The 22,149-nt window shown below is 42.7% G+C and overlaps 1 protein-coding gene across 3 annotated transcripts in view; it reads left to right on the top strand.

Moving 5' to 3' along the window:
* CSRP2 (cysteine and glycine rich protein 2) overlaps window positions 1-22,149 on the top strand; it is a 79,204-nt gene that overhangs the window by 18,136 nt on the left and 38,919 nt on the right. For all 3 annotated transcript variants that reach the window (XM_085653009.1, XM_085653008.1, XM_085653010.1), the window contains exons 2-3: window positions 8,707-8,827; window positions 16,345-16,513. In XM_085653009.1, coding sequence (XP_085509135.1) covers window positions 8,716-8,827; window positions 16,345-16,513 — 281 coding nt within the window. In that variant the 5' untranslated portion in view covers window positions 8,707-8,715. The remainder of the gene's footprint in view (window positions 1-8,706; window positions 8,828-16,344; window positions 16,514-22,149) is intronic.

The following is a 22,149-nucleotide window of genomic DNA, read 5'->3' on the forward strand; positions in this document are numbered from 1 at the left end:
AAAGGCCTATAATAGCCAGGCAAAGGATGCATGCTAAACCACACTGCTTTTGCCTTTAATGCAATAAAATGCAAAAACACAAATCCACAGGGATAAACAAGGTCTGCAAGGTGCACAGTACACCACACAGGGATAAACAAGGTCTGCAAGGTGCACAATACACCACACACCACAAAAGCATTTATTTAACACGCACCCAAAAAGATCAGAAATACCCCCCTCCCCCATACACATTTTGCAATTCAATCCCATCCATGCCCTAAATGATGTTTAAATTCAACAGAGCACACAAACAGTTGTTAAATGCACCCGTGACTACCTCTGAGCCTACTGGATGAAAGGCCTGTTGGCAGACAAGGCCACAAGCTTGCAGGTCTATGGCAAAAGCACACGACCGGGCTTCAAAGTGGCCACCAGCCACATGGCCAGGCCCACAAAACTACAAGAAACTGAAGACAGACAATGCAGGCGTATTGCAATAAAGCACACGGCCTGGCTTCAAAATGGCCGCTAGCATCATGGCCAGGCCCACAACAACAAGAAGCCTAGGCCACAAAGGAAACGCATGCAGGCCTATATGGCAAAAGCGGCACACTAATAACTCCCACCAGCCACATGGACACTCACAAAAAATCACAAGCAACAAGCAGGAGGCCTGGAAAACAATGTACTGAGAAAAGGCTTATAATAGCCAGGCAAAGGATGCATGCTAAACCACACTGCTTTGCCTTTTAATGCAATAAAATGCAAAAACGAAAATCCACAGGGCTACAAGGTACACAACAAAGGCATTTATTTAACACACACCCAAAAACAGAAATCGCCCCAAAAATACACATTTTGCAATTGAATCCAATACTAGCCATGCCCTAAATGCTGTTAGAAATAAATTCAACACACACCAACAGTTGCTTCATCATGCACCCACCCATGACTAGCTCTGTGCCTAGTAGCTACTCACAACAATTTAAAAAACGAGCATTAAAAATGCAATCGGTCTCGCCTTTCATTAAGTTTAAGCCATTTGCTTTGCTATACAATACCATTGGCAAAGCAAATAGCTTAAATCAAAGGCGAGACCTATTGCATTTTCAATGCTTGTTAAACATTACTAAGGTTCTGTTGAAGTATATTGGTCTTCAAAGTGTTTCATTTACTCTTATTTTCCCCGTCACACAATCTTCCCTTGTTAGACTTATCATTTTTCTCCTGGCATCTTCTGAAGTCCTCCATCTACATATCTCAAACATAACCTTCTTCCTCTTCATTGCTGTCTTCTGACTCTATCCTTCTGTGTCTACTTCCTTGCGTCACCTGTCCACCATGCATTCACATTCTTTTCATCTGTAAACACAGCATTTTCTTTGACATTTGGAGCAATCTTCTCAACAAAGCTCATACCTCGTTCAAACACTTTAACATAAAATGGTAACTACAATTGCCACAATGGGGCCATCGCTCTGCAGAGAGGCCAAGGATTGAATGAGCATGTCATCTGAACACCTTCCTTGCCCACTGACAGGCCCTGTCAGAAACTGGCCCTGCCGTTAGACTCCACCCCAGAACTCTCACATGTTGCATGAAAAAACAGAACCACAGAAACACGGAGGGGGGGTAATATTCTTAGGGAAAGGCATGCAAGATAAAGTAAAAATGTGATTTGTAAACAGGGACTGCATTGCTGATATGGATTAGCTTAGAGGTTTTACTGTCATTTAGAGATCCATCAGTGTTTTTGTTTGTAATATTAAGGACGGGTATATAGGGAAGGGACTCCTTTCAAAGTCCGCTTTTAATTACTTCCAGTTCCGAAACCCACCAGGATAGGTGATGTATCGGGAGTACAATGAGCCCCAAGAGCTATATATGGGTGCAGTGGTGTCCTTAAATCCTAGGCCACGGCGCAACTACACCTGCTGCACCATTCATAGCTAGCAGCTGAGTTGGATACCAAGAAATCTTTAGATAACCGTCTCCACCATGGGATCTCCATATCCATCCCATCAGAGGTGGGGACCGCCAAAAGGATTTCTTCCCACTAGAGGAAGACGCAAGTGGGGAAACCCCTGTTCAGGCGGGGCACTCCTCCTGCGCAGGGTGGGAACTCCTCTTAGAACACACGAGTGACGTTCCTGTTACTCGAGCAGCATGTAACTGCGTCTGAGGGGTCCCCTCCTCCTCCCTCAGCAGACCGCCCTGCAGGCTGGGGCCCTCTGACTTATCGGGACAGGTCTGTTTGCCGAGAGGAAATGTGCTCATAGCGCCGGCTTGTCATCTCAGAGTGGGGGGTCTCTGCTCTGAGTCCGGGCTCTCTGTGCTCAGCGGAGTATTAGTTAATTATCATTAAACTCCTATCAAGGTAATTGTGACACAGCTGCTACCATATTAATAATTAGTTTTAACGCAACACTTCTGCAGTTTTAGGCACTTTTGTAATTGTGGCGTGCTCTACTTTCTACATCCGAAGAATTATGAGCGAACTCTGCCCGGGTTCGAACTTGTAACTTGCAGTTTATCACTTGCGGGCGCGCTTGTAACTAACTGGCTGTGCTGCTTACCTACTCAAATATTGTAGCCGATGCCTGGCAGAGGTAGTCTGTTGCACAAAAATGCAAGAGACGCCTGATTGGTAGTGCTTTAAACCTTGATGCGGGACAGCCCTTAAGTTGAAAAGAGGGGATGGCACGGTTTGAAATGAAAGATAGTTTACGATCCCGGCCTCACCAGATTTGAATGGAGATGTTTCTGTCCTCAACAAACCATTAGCCCTGGCAGTGCGGCACCTTTCCTTAATGCACGTTGGCGGTGTGCCCGAAATGTGTATTCAATTGCATAGTTATTATGGTGCAACGGGTGCAGTGGCACAGCCGGCCAGGTGGTTGTGGGGCCCACTGCACCTCAGTTATGGTGGTTTTAATACTACTAAATCAGCGGTGGGGTGTGGGGGGCCATCTTCCTTGCTTCAGAGCCCATGCCACCTTTGCTGTCCAATTGCTTGTAGTTCATTTTTATGTACAGAAAACGTGCCGGATGCCCAGCATCTACCTCGTAAACAACCTTTTAAAATCTTGAGGGTTTCTGTGCACTTTCTTGTATAAAGGTGCGCAGCAGTGCTGAGCCCTTGATGCAGTCATGTCCTATGTATGTTCGGTGAACTGGTGCCGTGGACGCTGCAGAGTAGGGCTCAGTACACTGAAGCAGACTTGCTGTGTGCTGTCTGTCCATGTGCACGCTCTTTTCCTCATTGTAATGGTGCTGTTTGCCACGGTATGCCTGCACCCCTGTCCATTCTCTGCAGAGACCCTCATCACGCCTCCCTCCGGCTCTGTCCCGTGAAGTGTGCTTGGCACCGAGCACTCGAGCCGGTGGATGCTGAGCGTCCGCGGGCGATTGGGGCAGGTACGCGGGGAGACTTCCATCAGCTTCTCACCCAGGTAGCCTCTGGTCACCCCCACTGGCGCCTGATGGGTCTGCTTGTGTCCGACTAGAACCGGGGGTCTCCGCCCAGCTCCCGTCCGCTTCTCTCTAAACGCACCGTTATAAGCAGCCTGCTTGGCCTCTCTGCCGACGCAGCCCTGGTGTCGGTGGCCTTTCTGTGGAATCATCCGCGTCTCGTTGGACACCTGTGCACGGAGCTCTGCCCCATCCACTGCTGCGGCCTCTCTGTTGAGGCTGCCAGCGGGTCCGGGTCTGTAAAGTCCCGTTTAATGTACTCAAAATGCTATATGACATAATACGTTAACTTTGGTGCCTCGCTAGGGGTAGTAAGCACTATACAAATGCAATTTTAAAATGTAAACCGATATATTGGATCTCGAGAACCCCAATCACGTTAAAATAAAGTCCCAGCCTCCCAAATCCAGTCACAATTGAAAGAAAACACATGCTTGTCCACACAGTAGTTCAGTTGTGAAAGATGATCACCAGGTGCTTAGTGAAGAGCGTTCAGGTGCTTCATAATAATGTAAATTGCACAGAAGACGCATGTAACTTGCAATGTGGGCCAACGCGTGCCCATCAGTTGATATGTAGGTAATAAACTTGTGCACATACAAACACCCGGGCAGAATGTTATATCAGAATTTGGAAGGTCAAAGGTTGCAACGGAGTCGAACTCGCGGCCCTGCGGCTGGTATGATCTATGCTTTATCTTAGAAGAGCCCACCCTCCAAGTATTAGAGGGCGCATGCATATGATTTGGTAAAACAATAAGTGCTGGGGCCCAAAATATTGCTCAGAAACCAGTTTGGTGGCGATTGGGGGGGGGGGGGTGTAACACCCAGGCCACTTTATTTCAGTCTTGCAGGTATTTTTTAATCCTTGCTCTTTTCTTTTGGTACTTTTTCCTCTTTTGTATTTTGTCTCCCTCATTTCCTGTGTCAGAAAACTGATACCGGTGCAGAATAAAATGCCTAGATAACTCATCTACCATTTCCTGCCACTGCAGGTCACCCGGTGCATAGCGCTTTCCTCGGTGTGCACTTCAAGATGCAAGACTTGCTCCCTGGAGGAGCCGCCTTGCCATTGGATAACTTGAAAGTAATGTTTTATCCTGTACACGCTGAATGTAGTGCTTTGGAGCCGAGTGTATAGAGGCTTTAAAAGCGCCCACGTTTTACGTTTTCAGAAGTGAAGTGCTAGACTCAATCACATCACATGCTCGCTGTGTGTTCCTCGACGTGGGTACACATTTGGGTAAAGATGAGTGTATGGTTAAATGAAGTTGGTCATTTGAATCCTATCCGTTTATGATACAGTTTCCATATTTCCAGAGTCACTGCCCTGTGTAGAAACATCTGCATACTCGGAGTCGAAGCTGGCTTTTGACAGGCTGAGGTAGGAACAGCCGATGAATTATGATCTATTTGCGATACTCTGAACGGTGTTAAAGTGCCTTTTTTTTTTTTTTTTTTCAAATTATTATTTTATTTATTTTTTTACTTGGCTTTATGCAACATTATATTATGAAATAGCAGTTATCAGTTGTTTAGACACCCTAGTATAGTATCCAAGTTTCAAAGGCTCACCACCACTCTCACACGAAAAAAACGAACCGAGAGCTTATCTGGGAAAAGGAAAGACCCTCGGGAAATGAGCGTGATGAGCTCCGAAGGCTCCTTTCGCCTTTTCGTCCGGCGAAGCACTTTCTTATCTTCAGGGAGGGCCATCTGGCCCTCCCTAAAGATAAGAAACTGCTTCACGACAGAAGGAAGGCAGGCTAACCAGTCCGGGTGGGCCGGACAAAAAAGCGAAAAGGAGGCAACCCAGAAAGCTTATTCCCAATGGCAGGCCACAATTTACCATAAGGTGACGCCAGCCAATGGGACTAAGGGGTGGGGCTTCAAGCCCTTTTCAGAAAAGTACTCGTATGCATTAAATCTCGCCGAGCGAGATGCGCATGTGCGCAGCAACGCTAGGCAACACCTAATGAAATAAGTACCAAAATTGTAGTTGCAGCAACTGCAATGCCCCAATCAAACACCAACTTACTTGTAAAATCTCAAATTCAAAAGTCCTCAAATCCGATGATAATGATGCAGCAGACCGAGTGATCATTCTGCCTTTGGATTCTGAGCTGGAAGGAACAGGAGATGGACAAAGCACTGGGAGGAGCCTGCTGGACAGGTACAGGAAGTTGGAGACTCTGTGGCACTTCCTCCCTCTTCTCCCCCCCCCCCCCCCCCCCCCCCCACCAAATATTTTTGTTTAAAGGACTTGCACAAAAAAGGACAGCCAAATGTCAATCTGAGGAGTTTTTTTTCCCATCCAAATCATCATTTACAGAAGGTTTTATGCTGCTCGAGATATTCTTCTTCTCCAGATTGAAAATTTTGCATGTTCGGGATCACGAGCTTCACCACACTTACGCCGTGATGGCACGTCCAAATGACGTGTCCGCGATCGCAGACATCTCGCGGTGTCCGATGGCGCGGCAGATTACTTCTTCGCGATTGCAAACTCTCGCGGGATAGCGCGACCGGCTACCAACATCTTGTGGCGCACGCAAACGGATCGGAAAACTCTTCGGTGAACGCAGGGATCCCGGTAAGTCGACCGCGCGAGAACGCATTTTTAAAGCGTGAACATGAAGAAAAATCTCCGCTACGCAGTGGATCGCGGACATTTCGACTTCTCAGCGGAATGCGAAAATGCCTAAATTGAGCAAATTCCACGAGCGGAACATAATTTGACGCCCACCCTTAAAGGAGACCTGTACTTGGCCCATGTGCTAGAGGAGGGCAAAATACAAGAGGAGGGCATGGCAACCGGTTGCCATGACAATTGGCATCCGAGAAAATGAGAACCATGCTGAGTTTACCAATGGAAGGAGATGGGCGGTGTGTAAGTCTGCGGATAGTACACACATTTCTTTGAGAGACCTAAAAAGAAGAGGGCCCTTAGAACATTCTGTAGAATGTTGTGTGCAAACTTGTACAACTGACGAGTCTGTTAGCAGTCACAGCATACTTGTACAATGAATCTTAAAATCTATTTGTACACACTGGAGTGTCTTTAGTGCATACTCCCACAAATAAGCTGTAAAAGTCCTATATTGACTCTGTGTCAATGAGAGTCAAAGCCTATTAAGCCCAGCAACATATGCATGTTTTAATCCTCTTGCCACAATGGCTAAACACTTCTTAGTGGTTACTAAGTGTTCTGGGATATCTATGCATACACAATCCATTTGAGGAGCATTTTGAGATGTTAAAAACTGTGCTATAGAGTGCTCATATAAGGTGACGCATAATATTGGCACCACTTATGGACACTGCCGTTGAAGTTATTACCAGCCCCCTGCCATTTTGTAATCAAATTGGATACATTTGTTTTATGATAATAGTGCCATGAAACGTTATCTAAGTATATTCATAGTCCTGATCCCAACATATATGTAAAATGCAATGAGCCATTGCGTAATCAGATTGGATAACACACGTTATATTCTAGTAGAACTACGGACCTTTATCTAAAGAACTAAACAAAATGGTGCGAGTCATCCATAGGATTGGTGCCGCCAACTTTTCCTAGTGAAATTAAAGCACAATCTACTTGAAAACGTTAAATCTTGAATCCAAGACCACCCCTTTGGCCAGGTCTTATCCATCTTTGAAAATATTTGATTATCGTTGGTAACTATGAGCAGACCAGAGGAAACCTATCTTGCTGAGGACAACCTCTCCTGTTTGCAGTATATCTACATACACATTGAGCCATGACGAAATTGACTTCCTCATTTGAGGGTTAGGCTTAGTTTTCAAAGAGATAGGTGATATCCGATTTTCTTAACTTATCTACCTACCTACGTTCCATAGTTTGTCAGCAGCGATTCTAGCTTTTGAAAACTGTGAGCGAGCTGGAGAAACACCTATACAGCGTTCAAAATGCCAACGTGGGAGAATATGGCCTTATTGGATCTAGGCAACAATAGAAAGGTAACGTTAAACCAGCTGATAATGTTATCTGACATATATAATTTAACTGAGGGAGCAATCTCAGTCCCTGTTGATGCAGAGCCCTAATACGTTGTACACAAACCTCCCCCAAAATGCGGCCATATTAACCATACTAGAACTCAACAGCACGGACTATGGCTTCTCCTATAGAGTTCATCCTAAAGTTATTTGAGCTAGTGCTCACTAAAAATTATTTCATGTTCACGAGATCTTTTATACAAAAAGGATTTGTTTTTGAGCGCATGATTCACACCGTACATGGGTTAGTATCGGCCTCAAATTCTAAAACAAATATCCTGTGCTGCTAATCCATACCGATAAAAGGTCTAGAGGGGCATCCTTCAAGAAGGAGTATCTTCGACGCAATGCTTGCATGACTCGAGGCGTGCACACTGTGATGTGGAGACCATTACAAATCTACACCTGCAAAATTAGACGAAGTTTTTGCATACGTGGAGCAAAAGTCTGTAGAACCTAGAGTTTGACCATGTAAACACTTAGCAGTTCTTTCCCATCACAAGCTTATTTAAAAAGAAAAAAAAATACATTATTTCACGATTGCCATGCCCAGAAGGGTGGCATATTTTTGCCTAGAGTCCCGCATTTGTCCAGTCATTTCGTGTTGAGTCCTGTTCAGCTTCATAAATGAGGTAAGGTTACTAATGATGCAGTCTGGTGGAACTGCTGTGGACGGAACAGTACTTCGACGGAAGACAGCAGCAAGAACATATACATCAACCTGAAAACCTTTACTCTTCTTTACGGCGCTCAAAATGTAATACCTTGCTAAGAACGTATTTCCGCCGCCGTAGATCGCTGTAATGATTCGGGTGAGGTGGTTTATTTATATATTGATTTGGTTTAAAGATTCAGTTCTCCATGACTTGCCCAGTGCACAGGTGTGACTTTAGCTCCACTTCTAGTGTTGAAGGAACCTAATCTCTTTAGAGTTTGGGGATCACCTGATCTTAAATCGCGGGATCAGATGGGGGTGGGTGTTGGGTTCTTTCCATTAACTGAACCCCTTGCCGAATTCATTCCACGATGAGCCTTCGCTGCAATCAATTTCCTGCTATTGCTAACTATTTCTAGATCGATTAGCAAAAATATTTGTTGGGTTTGTCATGCTTATTGAAGGTGAAGGCAAGCATGGTCTACATCAGAAAATATGGAGTAAAGTACAATTTTCATAATGAGTTCGATACATTGGTGTAATTTTAGTTTTTAATGCTCTTTATTTGCTCCACAGAGACCAGAAATGCCTAACTGGGGAGGTGGTAACAAATGTGGCTCCTGTGGCAGGACCGTGTACCATGCTGAAGAGGTGCAATGTGATGGGCAGAGTTATCATCGATGCTGTTTTCTTTGTAGTAAGTAAAATTTAGCTTCTTACATTGCCCTTATGATGGTCTATTTCTAGCTTGGAGTGGCCCCCTGGGAGGTGGTGGGGAAAACCATGACGTGAGATTGGATGGGCCACAGGCCCAGTTTCAGGGCAGTGGAGCCTTTAAATTCAGCATTCAGCTATGAAAACAGAGAGATGATGCTTCTGACGAATGCGTTGCATGCACACATAATGACCTATTTCACGAATTTATCTTCTGATCTGTGTAAACCCACTGCTTTTGAGCCTGCAGATTTGAAGTAAAGGCAAAACCAATTGGTCTTGCATTTGCCAATGGTTTTAGGGATACTGCACAGCAGCATCCTCGTTGCTGTGTAGCTTGGTTTAGCAAAAAGTGGTCTGCATCAATCGTTTTGTGGGCATGTACCTACAAATTGATGTGGCTGGGTGTCTTTTTTTTTTTTTTTTTTTTTTTTTTTTTTTAAATGTATTTTAAGATTATTGGGAGGGTAGAGGAGTAGACTGCTGTTTCTCTCCAGGGCAGGCAATCCACATCTTGTAGGACTGCCTGTACCTCTTTATTCATAACTCGTTGATATTTTTACCTTCCATTTTTGCAGGAGATTCCAAATTGTTTCTGTAAATGGTATACAAACTGTTACTGATTCAGAGGACTCCTTTTTTGCAGAGCGCACTTTATTTTGTTAACTTTTTTCAGGTTAGTAAGTACAAACTAATACCTTTTTTGCCTGGAGTGCTCGGCTACCTGTGAGTACTTCTTTCACATCCCAGCCTTTACTTATGAGGTGGGTCTACCTCCAAGTCTTGGAACTCCAGTTTTTTTAATTCAGGCTGTACCTACCCTACGGGGAGTAACCAAGGTTGAGGTTCCTGCTGCACTGCCCTGATCTAGCTGGGACATTAGCAGTACTGGCCTGATGTAGGATGCAGGACCATGCCTGCCAGCTCTCCAGAGTCATGTTATATTAGTTGATTCTTGTATAGCGCATAATCGCCGGCAGGTCTCGTAACGCTTTAATGCGAAGCCCCTCTGGTGATGGGCATATTCTGACCACGAGAAACGAGAGCTTGACCATTGGGGTAACGTGGGGAGGGGTGGAGGTTGAGGGGCGACTGCCTATAATCCTAAAACGGGCTCCCTCACTTTGAAATCATATTATTGCTTTAATATTGAAGAGCCTTCTTTTATCAGATCCTTAGACAATTGCAGAAGTGCACATCAAACGGGGCAATTATTTTCATGCTGGTTTAAATTGTATGTCAAGAGTTGGGAGCTCGTGTCATGGTTTCCAGCTATGCACGTGGTTTGAAGATTGAGTAATACTTTATTGCTTTCTACTATTGCACACATTGTTCTTCCATAATTTATTCCTTTAAAATGCTTTTATTGCGCGAAATGTTGGTAAGTTTAATGCCTATTTGAATTAGTGTTAAAAAAAATATGAACTTGTGTGAACTGCCCATGTCCATGCATATTTCATCACAGAGACATCAGTAATTGGGCCAAGACTGCGTTCATAGAAATATGACGCTCTACCCTAGGAACAAGCGTCACCTCTTTTGGAAATTGGCAGCTGTTTTGGAGTGGTGTGTGCAATTTCTGACAATATTATCACTGCTGGGATATATGCCAACTGCTTTTGAACATGTGCCAACAATTGTGGCAACAGACTGCACTTTGGCATTGGAAACTATCTTTCCACGCAGACCTCTCTTGGATGGATGCCTTTTGTTTCCCTGTAAAGTCGTTTTTCTTATAGAGGTCATAGTTTACTTTGTGCAACCTATTGGTACACATAGTCTGTGAGGTTACGGACAGTACGTTAGAAGCAGGGTGGAATTCTGGGTACAAATAAAGAAGTAAAAAATATATCTGAACTACTAAATTCAGGGTCGGGATGGGACAGAAAATTGGCCCGAACACCAAATTAAAAGCACCCCACCTGCCCCGCCCCCTCCACCCTTATGCAAATCGGATAGCTAGAGTGTCCTACTTCTGCAAATCAGGACGGGTTCAAAAGTCTATAGACACTCCTTGGTGTTTTGCAAGGTATTGGAGACTGCATGCATTTGTTCTAGCAGCAAGCAGTGTTTACGGGGATTCATCAGGAAATACTAGCCCACCAGATCCTAAAACTGCCCCAACCAGTCTGACCCTAACTGGATTTTTTTTTTTTAATAGGTTTTGATAGTAAAACTAGTGCCCTAACCCTGAAAGTGTTAATTTCGGGGGAAAATGCGTAGGCTGCGATAGCAAGTTTGTAGCTATTGTTAAATAGCAAAAATTGTTTATGGGAATATTTATAGAAATTGTCGCAAAGAACGTTTATATCTAGAATATTTTTTAGGCAGTGTCAAGACCTATTTTGGGGGCCCCTGCATTGAACAATTTTAAATTTTATTACACATTTCCTACTAATTCTAGACTGAATAATGCCAACAAAATTACATTTATATTTTAAACGTTAACAGGGTTACGCAGGCGATGGAAAAATCTTTTGTTCAGGGCCCCCAAAACTCTACCAGAAAGACAAATCGGAGGTAGAGGTTTGGAGAGAGTTTAGATCGAGAAATAGAATGGACAGGTCCTATAGAGAGACTGATTAGTTTCACAGTGAAGGACCTTTAAAAGCTGGTTTTTCTGGGCAACTGCCCATTTTGCCCATGCCTTAAAACGTATCTGGTAGCATTCTGCCTTCCAAGAAGTTCTATGCACGAGTGACTATTCTAAATTTGAAAAACAAGCATTGGCGAAGACAATCGATGTCTCCTATAAAATTTATTGGCAAGGTCAATGGCTCTTGTAGCCATGTTGTACACCAGTGTGGCTGCTGTTCAGCATGGGTTTAAGTTAGTGCAATGTCGTGAAGTAGAATGGTGTGGAGGGGCATAGAGTGGGGTGGTATAAAGTGGCATGGAGAGGTGCGGTGTAGAGTGGAGTATGCATGGTGTGGTAGTGCAATGCCATTACAGACAACACATTATCAATTGAAATGTCATTACATTTGCACACACACAGTTTTACTGCTAATACTATACAGTGCTCAAACGACAATGTGTGGAATTGTCATCACCTAGTGTATTGATTTGTTTTGATCTTATTTGAACTTGTGTCTACAACACTTTAGAATTAACAAAAAAGTGCTTCACTGGTGCTTGCCTAATATTTATTTTACAGACATTTACATTTTGTTGTGTGCCAGAAAAAAGGCCTTTCACAGCAAGCTTGTCACATAAATCCTAACACTTTCAATTCCAAGCAAGATCTGTAAACCCCAGCACCCTCTGAAGACCGTTTGACATTTGACCTCTGTCTTGGAATGCACAGCAAATGTAACAAGAGAAGAACAAGATTTAAAGGCCGGTTTACAGAAAGTGAGTACTCGTGGAAGAATACTGTAAATAGTCTGTGCTCCATGTGGGGGATAAACCTAAGTTGGACAGCCTAAAAACAAATGAAGCCAGCAAATTGCAACTAAGCAGATGCGAGTTACAAACTACAAAGCAAATGGTAAGCAATGGGTGAAATGCATTCCCATGGATGTTTTCCAAATGTCTTCAAGATGTCGCTATACTATCTGGTCGAGTTCGACCTAATAAACTCGACCATGTTTATCACATTTGGTTGTTATTTCTCCTCCTATATATATATATTCCACATAGTAGGACTCTTTTGCTACTTTTACCCTGCATTGGCTAAGCTAGTAGGGCAGGCTTTAATGTAATAAACAATATGTGGGCATACAGTGCACACGAACTGCATTGGTCAATGTCTGAATTTACATTGATTGGTAAATTAAAGGCATCCTTTGGCTTTGCACTTTCATAAAAGCATTGAGTATGCAATAAATGGGTGCTACTACAGCTTCTTTTGAAGACCCTTTCTTCTACTGCATCAAAATGAATCCTTTGGCTAGAGTCTAGTGGCTTAGTGGACTAATGTGTCCACTGTAGGGGTTTGTGTTCGACCTCATGGGCACTGATTCGAATCTCAATGGGTCCACTCAGCCTTTCATCCTTCTGAGGTTCATAAAGATGAGTACCATTGAGTTGGGTAACAATAGAATCTGTTATTTCACGGCAAGATATACTAGAGTAAATGTGTGCTTTACAAATAGACGTTATTTTAATTGCTATAAGATCTTGCTCTATGCAAAATGAATAAAAATAACCAAACCAGTAATTCAACTTAAACATTTATTAACAATATAGCAAGAAAACTCCTCCTTGCTGTGTTTCAGCACTGAATGGGTAAGGCTTCATTATGGCATGCAAATTTTAATAACTGTTTGAGGTCGGGGCTCAAATTTCAGTCTGAGTATCCGGCTCACAAAATTTAATTTCTTCTGCTCTGTATTGCAATGCAAGTTTCTATCAATATTCAATTCAGCAACCCGTGATACTTTAAACATGTGTGATAAGCCTTATTTGTTAATTTAGTTTGCCGCATTGTACAATCATTTTTGACTGAATTTGCAGCACACTGAAATGTAGGTGCCAAAACAGCTGCTGAGATAAAACGTAAAATTGCTGGTGCCAGCAGGACACAGTTGAAGGCAGTATCCAGTGGGCATGGGAGTGGATGTTCTTGGCAAGGCATTTAGCTTGCCCAGCTGGCAATGTGAGTGGGGGGAAACTACACACTGGTTGCCGCCACATTCCCTCACCATGAACCAAGCATGATCTGTATTCTTGTAGAAGACCGAGGGGAGGGGGGGGGGGGGGGGGGGGGGTTGGAGGTCATTACTACGCATAGCCTTTACCAAGCTAGTCTTTACCACACTTCTGCCTTTACCATGAAAATGTAAGTATATATTCGGTAAGTGAAACCGCTCCTTTTTATTTATATTTTTATATAGATTAAAAAAAACCTGGAAAGAGGTTTAGTGCAGACAATTTTACACAAACCACTACAACACACATCCAGTAGAGAAGTCTTAGTGGACAGGCCACTGTCCCTAACCACCAGTAAAATTATTATTCATCCTGGAGACAGGTGTCAGCAGAGAGGTCAGCCACTTGCAAACTCCTTCTGCACAAACCATGTCATGAGTGATGTAATATGTGAGGTCATAATCTGTGCATTGCGGGGGTCGTAAGTTGTATTTAGATCAGCTAACTATAACAGCTGAACTTAATGGTTTTGTGTGTGTAAAATCTGATCCTAACTAACGTCCCTGTAACATCTTTATTTTTGGGAGTTTCTTTTTCCGTGAATTTCACTTTAAAAAAAAATACTATTTTGTAACTATAGCTTTTTTGCTATTTAAAAAAAATATAAGTTTACTACATTTGGAACCACAAGTTCAATTTACTGATGTACATTTTCACAAGTTTATAAATACATTTTATTCACACATTCTTGCATTTTAAAACTAAAAATGAAAAAAATAAGGTAAGGTTACTTATGTAGTCGGTCTATAAATGTAATGCTATGTCTTTCACTTTTTTTTTTTTTTTTTTTTTTTTTTTTTAATTTATTTTTTGGATCCACAATACTTAACCCCTTGCATGCCCGCCCCTTTCCCCGCCCAGTGCCGCGCTTAACATTAGCGGGCGGAGTTCATGACGAGCTGGACTCGTCATGGGCACAGCGCCACCGCAGCCCATGACGAGTCCAGCTCGTCATGGGCACTGAAGGGGTTAAACACCACATTTAATACAAACAAAAGCTATTGAAATTTCTATAAGTGTATCACTACCTGTGTTTGGGTGACTATATGGGTGTGCGAATAGGTATGTGAGTGGTTTGGTAGGTGTGAGTGTGGGGATCTGTGTGTGGGTGATTTTCTGGGTCTGTGTGGGGGTGCGAGTGGTGGTATGGTTGTGTGAGTGCCTGTTTGAGTCGCTGTGTCGGTCTGTGAGATGGTATGTGAGTGGTTTTGTAGGTCCGAGAGTGGATATGTCAGTGGATCTAAGAACAGGTGTGAAGTTTTGTGGGGCTGTGTAGGTGGCTGTATGGGTATGTGACTGGTTTTGGGGGTCTGTGCATTAGTGGCTGCATATAGATACGGTGTATGTGGTTCTTTTTGTTTTGGAGGGGGCTGGATATGTGCATCTGCCATGGACCACACACAGGGTCATGCTGAGCACCGTGGTAGATCCGCAGACCCTCACACACTCAAAACATTTTTGGACAATTTCTTGCTTATGAGGGGTCCCTCACAGACCTGTCTTCCCCCCCCCAGTCGCGGGGGGTCTGGGTACTTCTACCCTGACCCTTTCTATCACTTTTACATTTTATTCTCCACCCTCTGAGCTGAGCCCTGATGCACAAAATGGTGGCCGCAACTTTCCTCTGAGGTTGCAGCCAGCCTATCCCGGCATTGCCGTTGATGAGTGGATACGTGGATCCTCTGGTGGATCTGCTTCTCTAGATATACATGAATCTTTTTACTTTTAATTACTCCAAAACGAATAAAGCTATTTTACACCAAATTACAAAAAAAAACCACTCTTTCTGGACCAATGTCTTGCCTTCTGACAAACTTGGTGTAGTTTTGTTCAGTAGTTCAAGCTGAAGTAGTGTCTAAAATCCCCATGGGAAATTTAATGGAGAAAACTCATTTTGGGACCCCACTTTTTCTGGGCCCCAGCTTAACCGATCACCCCGAAACATTTCAGACAGCAGCCAAAGTGACTGATAAACTAGTTTTGCAAATTTAGTGAAGATTGATCAAACATTGCTAAAGTTACTTGCAAAACAAAACACTCTTCCTACGGAAACTAGGTTCTAACTATAACTACCTACTGGTGACTACCAGTAAGTGGTAGATATGTATCGGTTTGTGTGAATGTGTGTGTAATCTTCCTATTGACCCCCCCCCCCCCCCCCCACCCAACTCAACCATCCCTAAACCTTAAATATACTCTTGCTACCCTATACCCCTACCCACCCCTTAACCCTTAAAATGCCCTTACCCTCATTCCTTTTATTTGAAAATAAAAGGAGGGGGGGGGGGGGAGGTTTCACTTAATTGATGTATACTTCCATTTTCTTTGTAAAGGCATCTGCATGGTAAATGATGTATTGTAAAGGCTGTTTCTTCTAGTGGGAAATAGGGTAGGGTTAACTAGATTTAAAAAATTGTACCACTTCAAAATAAAATGCAGTTACTGAGATGTATAAACTAATCAATGGCTTGATATTAAGATCAGTATTGTAAAACCCACCAATGCCAGAAAACTCTGTGGAAGGTCCATTATGGTTACAATACAATTGAAAACATAAAAACACACAACTTGTCAAATGTAGTGATTTGCAAAACAATAGCTTCTTCCAACACCTGTACCTCTCTGACCTCCTATGGGAGTGACCTATTGCATACATGTAATCTCTGATGTCCCATTTGGTGACGTAAAAGCACACCAGTAGGCGATACAGCTGTATTATATGCCCCTCTTCATAACACCTTAAACATCTTCTGTTACAACGTTTATCCTTTTCTAATCTCAAAGTTCTTTTTATGTCAACATTATAATTTGTTTTCTTATTTAAATGTTCGTTTGTTTTTTTTACAGTGGTCTGCAGAAAGAATTTGGACAGCACAACAGTAGCAATTCATGATGATGAGATCTACCGTAGGTCTTGCTACGGCAAGAAGTATGGTCCGAAAGGTTACGGCTATGGGCAAGGAGCAGGCACACTCAATATGGACAGAGGAGAGCGACTAGGCATTAAGCCAGATGAGTATGTTTGCACTTAGGATTCCATACGTTTTTGTTTAGTATGTTGTCGTCTCCTGCTGGGCATGACATATAATGTTAGCTAGGTTTTTGGGGGCGTACTGACTGGCTGCACAGTAGCATTGTTTGAATTATAAAGGTGTAAATAAGAGTTTTGCCTGCTTCACTAGCTCTCTCCCTCTCTAGAGCGTTATTTCACTGTAACGCCTATGAGAATTTGTCAACAAAGCTTTGGGAAAGGAGTAGTAAATTATGGACTACTTGCTTTAACACCTTTTATCTATTGGCATGAGGTAGACCATATTTTTCTCGGCTTTCTAATTCTTTACCTATAAGCAAGGTGTTTGAGTGTTGGTGATGTTAAAAGTTTGGGAAAATATTCAACCTTTAAAGTTCCCATAAAGAAACCAACGTTATGTGCACCTAGTTTGACATTTGACACTGTGCTCTGTAAATTCTTCACGGATGAGAGATTCCATAAAAGTGGCAGATATTCTAAGGTTCCAAGAGGCAGCATTAGTTCCAGGAAGTGGAGTGGGCTTTCTCTAGCACTCGTTACACTTTTTTTTTGTTTGTTTCATATTGAACTGCTCACAGCAATGCTTTTAAGTTCTTCACTTTCGACTGTTTCATTTTTACCAAGACCACTTTTCTATCTGATAGTGACACTAAAAAAATATACTTCTGCATTTAAAGATTCTTACTCTGCATGTTTTCTTTTGCCTGGTATTTTGCCTATTCTTCCAAAATCGGCGATAATTCCTTGAGAGCCATTAATTTTTTTTTTTCTTTTGGTTTCTTTTAAATCTTTTGTGAGCAATTTGGTTACTAGTTGTGAGAAATTGAGCTATTCAGTGAGGTAGGTAAAATCCTACTCAAGCAGCAACCACGATTCATGTCGCGGTGAAATGATGGCAAAACCCAAATTAAACTTTTCTTATCCCTGTGGTAGCTTGGCACACAAGCAGCCAGGCTTAACTTAAAGGTAATATGCAAGGTTTTATGCTGCACACAGAGTAATAATATAGTAGTAAAACACAAAAATCCCGCACCAATTTAGTGCGAAAATGTAATAAATTATTTCGGACCACAATGACCGTAGAACCGGAGTTATGCAATTTTAAAGGTTTAGGTAGAAATATTGCCTAGAAGCACAACTTGCCAATCGTTGTTATCTGGTCCCACCGGACAGTCAGAAGTTTAGGCCAACCATGATGGCCCGAGTTAGTCTCACTGTGAAATGTACCTTAAATCCTGGTTGCGGAGTGTGGCAAAGTACAGTCCCAAATAGTGATATGAGTTCCATGTTGGATGTGCTTCAAAGCAGTGGCTCCAATATGCTGTGAGGCGGCTTGCATCGAGCCTGCGTTAGTTCTGATGAGGCACTGCCAAGAGCTGCATCGGTTCTGGTAGAGACCATAGCTGGGCTGACGGCACCTTTAGCCCGACTTCCAAGGGTCCAGGATGAACACCATTTTGGGAGGGTGGGGTGGTGGTTAGGACTCGCAGCATGCACAGTCCAGTTGCAGGGGCCAGGATGGCTGGAGCCTTTTATGTCCCCTAAGACTCGGATCTGGAGGTCGGCAAACTAGCCTTTGGAGTCACTCTGGTGGTCCTGGGTTCAAGATGCATATTTAGTCCCTCTCACTCTGGTAGCAACACCTATTCCCCCTTTGTCTTACTGTCTGGGAAGTCCAACACCTATTGATCATGCTTTTGTTCCAGTCTTTGATTTAGATTTAACAATGAGTATTTTTTTTTAAAGCACCATCGTGAAAACGAGATTTTTTTTTTTTTTCTAGTTTCCCTCATATTAAGATTATTTATGTGATTAACTTGCGTTTGTGGATTTTGGTTTTGGTTAAACCTTTCTGATCCGACCCTTGGGGGTCTCTTGGCCTCCCTTACCACAACTGTGATGCGGACTACCCGATCAAGGGAGCCGTTATCCAGGCTTTTCATCTTCTTGCAACCTGGAATAGGTTGTCCCTCCTTTGCCCTTGTCCTGATTTAGAACCTTAAGTAGAGGTTAAAGCAACCCTTTGTGCCATAAGTCTGGTCGAAACGTTGAAATCTACCCCTTACCTTTTCCCTGTACCTAGCAACACCACTATCCCTCTCTTGTTGAACAGATGATATTGGTCTGCCACACTCCTTGTGAATTATCTTGAATCTTGAATTATTGATTTAATGAGAGTATTAGACAGGCTACAACCAACTGGTGCTAATGTTATAACCAGTTGCGTGTAACAAACCATTGTAATTTCTGTTGAACTATTTCCATTCTATGCCCATGTCTCAAGTTTCACTCCACACGAGCACCCCTTTCTTAACTTCCTTTCCCTTTTGAGCAACCTCTTGACTATCTCATGTTTGGTAATGTCTTTACCTCTAGCATTGGTTCTATAAATAAAATAGACCATTCTTCCACAAATACCGTGGTTATCGTATTCTTTTTCTTAAGGTGCATAACTGTATTTTTACTGCTTGCTTGATATATTACTGCATGTTTCGAATTATAAATATAAGTATCGTTTCCCTTAAATGCATGTTGAAAGGAGTCCCAGGACCAACTGTTCTATACCGTATGATACCCAGGTCCACAGACAGTGAACGGGTTACCCCATTAGTTTATAATGGTAGTCCGAAGTTTGGCACTCTTGCATTGATGGGTATTGGAAACACATTGAAGAGTAAAGGATTAACTGACAAACCCTGGCTGATGATCTTGGCAGTCCCTTCTGAGGCAGTGCTTAAAAAACAAATAAATCAATAGTCTCCTATTGGATGGGGTCTTATATACTGGAAATAGTTCCTTTTGACCAAGGTTCACTTTTTGAGTATAAGGACTAGCGTCTTGTAGTCCATGGTGTTGTTGAACACTTCAGATAAATATAATATACGCACATTTTAAAGTGTTAATGGTGTTGCTGGTTACAAAAGAAGATATTCAGCTGCTATGTCTGTTGCCATTGGTAGATTATCCAAATTGGGTAAATTCCAACTTACAAGCACACATATGCTCGTTCCTTTGGAACAGGAAACTACCTCTCATATTGAATAAGCTTCTCGTACTATCCAGGGATAAAGGGCATCTCGCTTACCTGAACCTCACTAACCACATCTGGGCTGCCCTTCTGCGATATGTCTCTGAATTGGCACTGAGGGCGAGTGAGAGGCACGGGTTCCATATTGACCGAGCAATCACCTGCACCGGTTATTGGACCTTGCCTGGCTTCTCCGCCACTCATGCTGAAAAGCACCTATGCAGCCACACCAATGCAAGCAGCCCTTGATATATGTGGCCACTTTATTATTAAAAAATGGTCTCGCGATCTTCCAATCCCCAAACTCACTGAAACCCCAAATTCACTCTGTCCCTAGACCTCAAGCCTTCGGTAACTGGAACAAGGGGGACAACAAGACTCTGAAAACTATTTTCCAAGGGGGCTTCATTAAATCATTTGAGCAGTGCAAACAAGACTACCACATCCAAGAAACCTCGTACGAATGTACTCGAGCACACAGTCTAATATCTAGAACATATAGGGTAATGCAGGAGTAAAACTGATAACACCACACCCCTTTCAATCCCGATGGGAGACTGACCTTTACACGGATATAGGGGAAATCTACTTTGGCATGACCTACCCAAAGCTCTGAGAAGGATCCCCGATAGGGAGTCTTCATGCAAAGTTATATATATATATATATATGCCTGCATAAAGTGTTCCCCATGACATCTGCCCTATGCTGGAGATGTGGACGGGGGTGGGGGTGTAAGGGACTTTATTACGTGTAATGTGGACCTATGCATTCATACAGACTTTCTGGAAGGAATACTAGGCTACATTAAAGGAACTCTGGGATCAGCTGTTCCGCCAGACCCATTCACTATCCTTATAGGCATGATACCCACCACCATGAAGGGGATAACTAGCCCTGGCAAGATACTAATCCACCACATGACAGGAGGGTCAAATGGGTTATAGTAACCCTCTTCCCCATGAAGGCTCCTGGTTTCATAAAAGACCACGGCACCCACAGGAGCGCCCAACTCACAATACAGGCATAAGAGCGACCACTTACGCCCAAGGAGGCGCACTCACCTGCTGCTCACACTGCAGGCTGACTTGTTGCTGCGATGCCACACAGATTGTGCGCTTGACAGAAGCAAATTGAACAAGTCCGGGAGTTATGTGCGTGCAAAAATGAAATTAAAAAAAAAAACGCGAGTGGTGTGCGCACACAAAAAGAAATAAAAAAGCACGTGAGGTGCGCGCGCAGCAGCGTCAAAAGAGAAAGTGATCGCGCTCCAGATGGCGCCTTATCGGGCGCTGAAAGCTGGCAGCTGCACGCGCGTGTAACCGCTAGGCCAGCAGAAGCTGTGGTAGCACTTTTAAAAGCCCGTTACTAAATGTCTTACAGAGCAGCACATGCGCTGGCTCCGGCCAGACCTAAAAAGGACTATGATCTTAACCACAGGGACTGTTAAACACTATTTGACATAAGTATGAACTCTAAGAGAGGAGGCATTTATATTTGTCCATTCTCAAAAATGCACAGATGTTGGTTTGCACTTGGTGCAGCCCCTACCATCTGTCCTAGATCTGCATTCAATGATTCAATTAGTCTTGATGGGTGCAAGGTGAAATGTTTGACAGGAAGCTGCCTTGCGTTCATTTAATTAACTTCTCTTCCTTATTTCTTGATTGCTCTTTTAATCTACCTCCAAGGATTCTGCCTTATCGTTCCTGTTAACCCACGCCTCCTCAGTAGAAAATACATTGTCATTATTCTGGTGTTATGATTGCTGGTTCAGTGATTGAGAATTGCTCAGTTGTCTCAACTGCTGTGTAAATGTAATTTTTTCCGGGAAGCCCAGTATAGGTAAAAGATCATTGTTTTGGCTGGACAGAGATGTGTTCTCAAAGCCATAGACAACAAAGCACCACAATTCATTGGCCTGAGTAAAGGTTTAAGTCCTAGGAAGCCATGTTGTATAAGTCAAATTATAATTAAATATTATAAGTAATACATTTTAAAATTATAATTTAAATATCGTAAATAATACATTTGAAAATATATTCATTATAATGAATAAATTATCTGGCAATTAAAATTGACATGTCTAACTAGATTTGGGCAATACCCTAGACTTCACAGCAGTTAATCATGAACTGAAACTACAATACAGGCATTTAATCCCAAAAATAATTTTAGACAGAATGCCTGGCTCTCTATAACCTTCAGAATGGAGTAAACCCAGAGAGATGGACTAGGGCAGCAATATTGTTACTTTGGGTAAAACTGACTTTCATGGATGCCAACTGACAATTATAAATCCTAACTTATTTAAATAAAAATCAATGACGACCTCACAAAGGAAACTTTAATTGTCATTTGTGTCTACCTCCACCATTTGACCGAACTACAGTTTCTACTAAGTACTGAAAAAGCATATCTTTTTATGCAACAACCAACTCTGCCTAAGCAATGCCTTTTATCAAAAATCCACAATAGAGGAAATCTGCCTCCCGAAAGACCTAGCATCTCAGGAATCATATACATCTTTTCACATATTAGAATGTATATTCTATCAATTGCAACCTTTTACCAAAAGCCTACCATCTTAGAACT

Source organism: Triturus cristatus, chromosome 4_1 (genome assembly GCF_964204655.1).
Source record: "Triturus cristatus chromosome 4_1, aTriCri1.1, whole genome shotgun sequence".
NCBI lineage: Eukaryota > Metazoa > Chordata > Amphibia > Caudata > Salamandridae > Triturus > Triturus cristatus.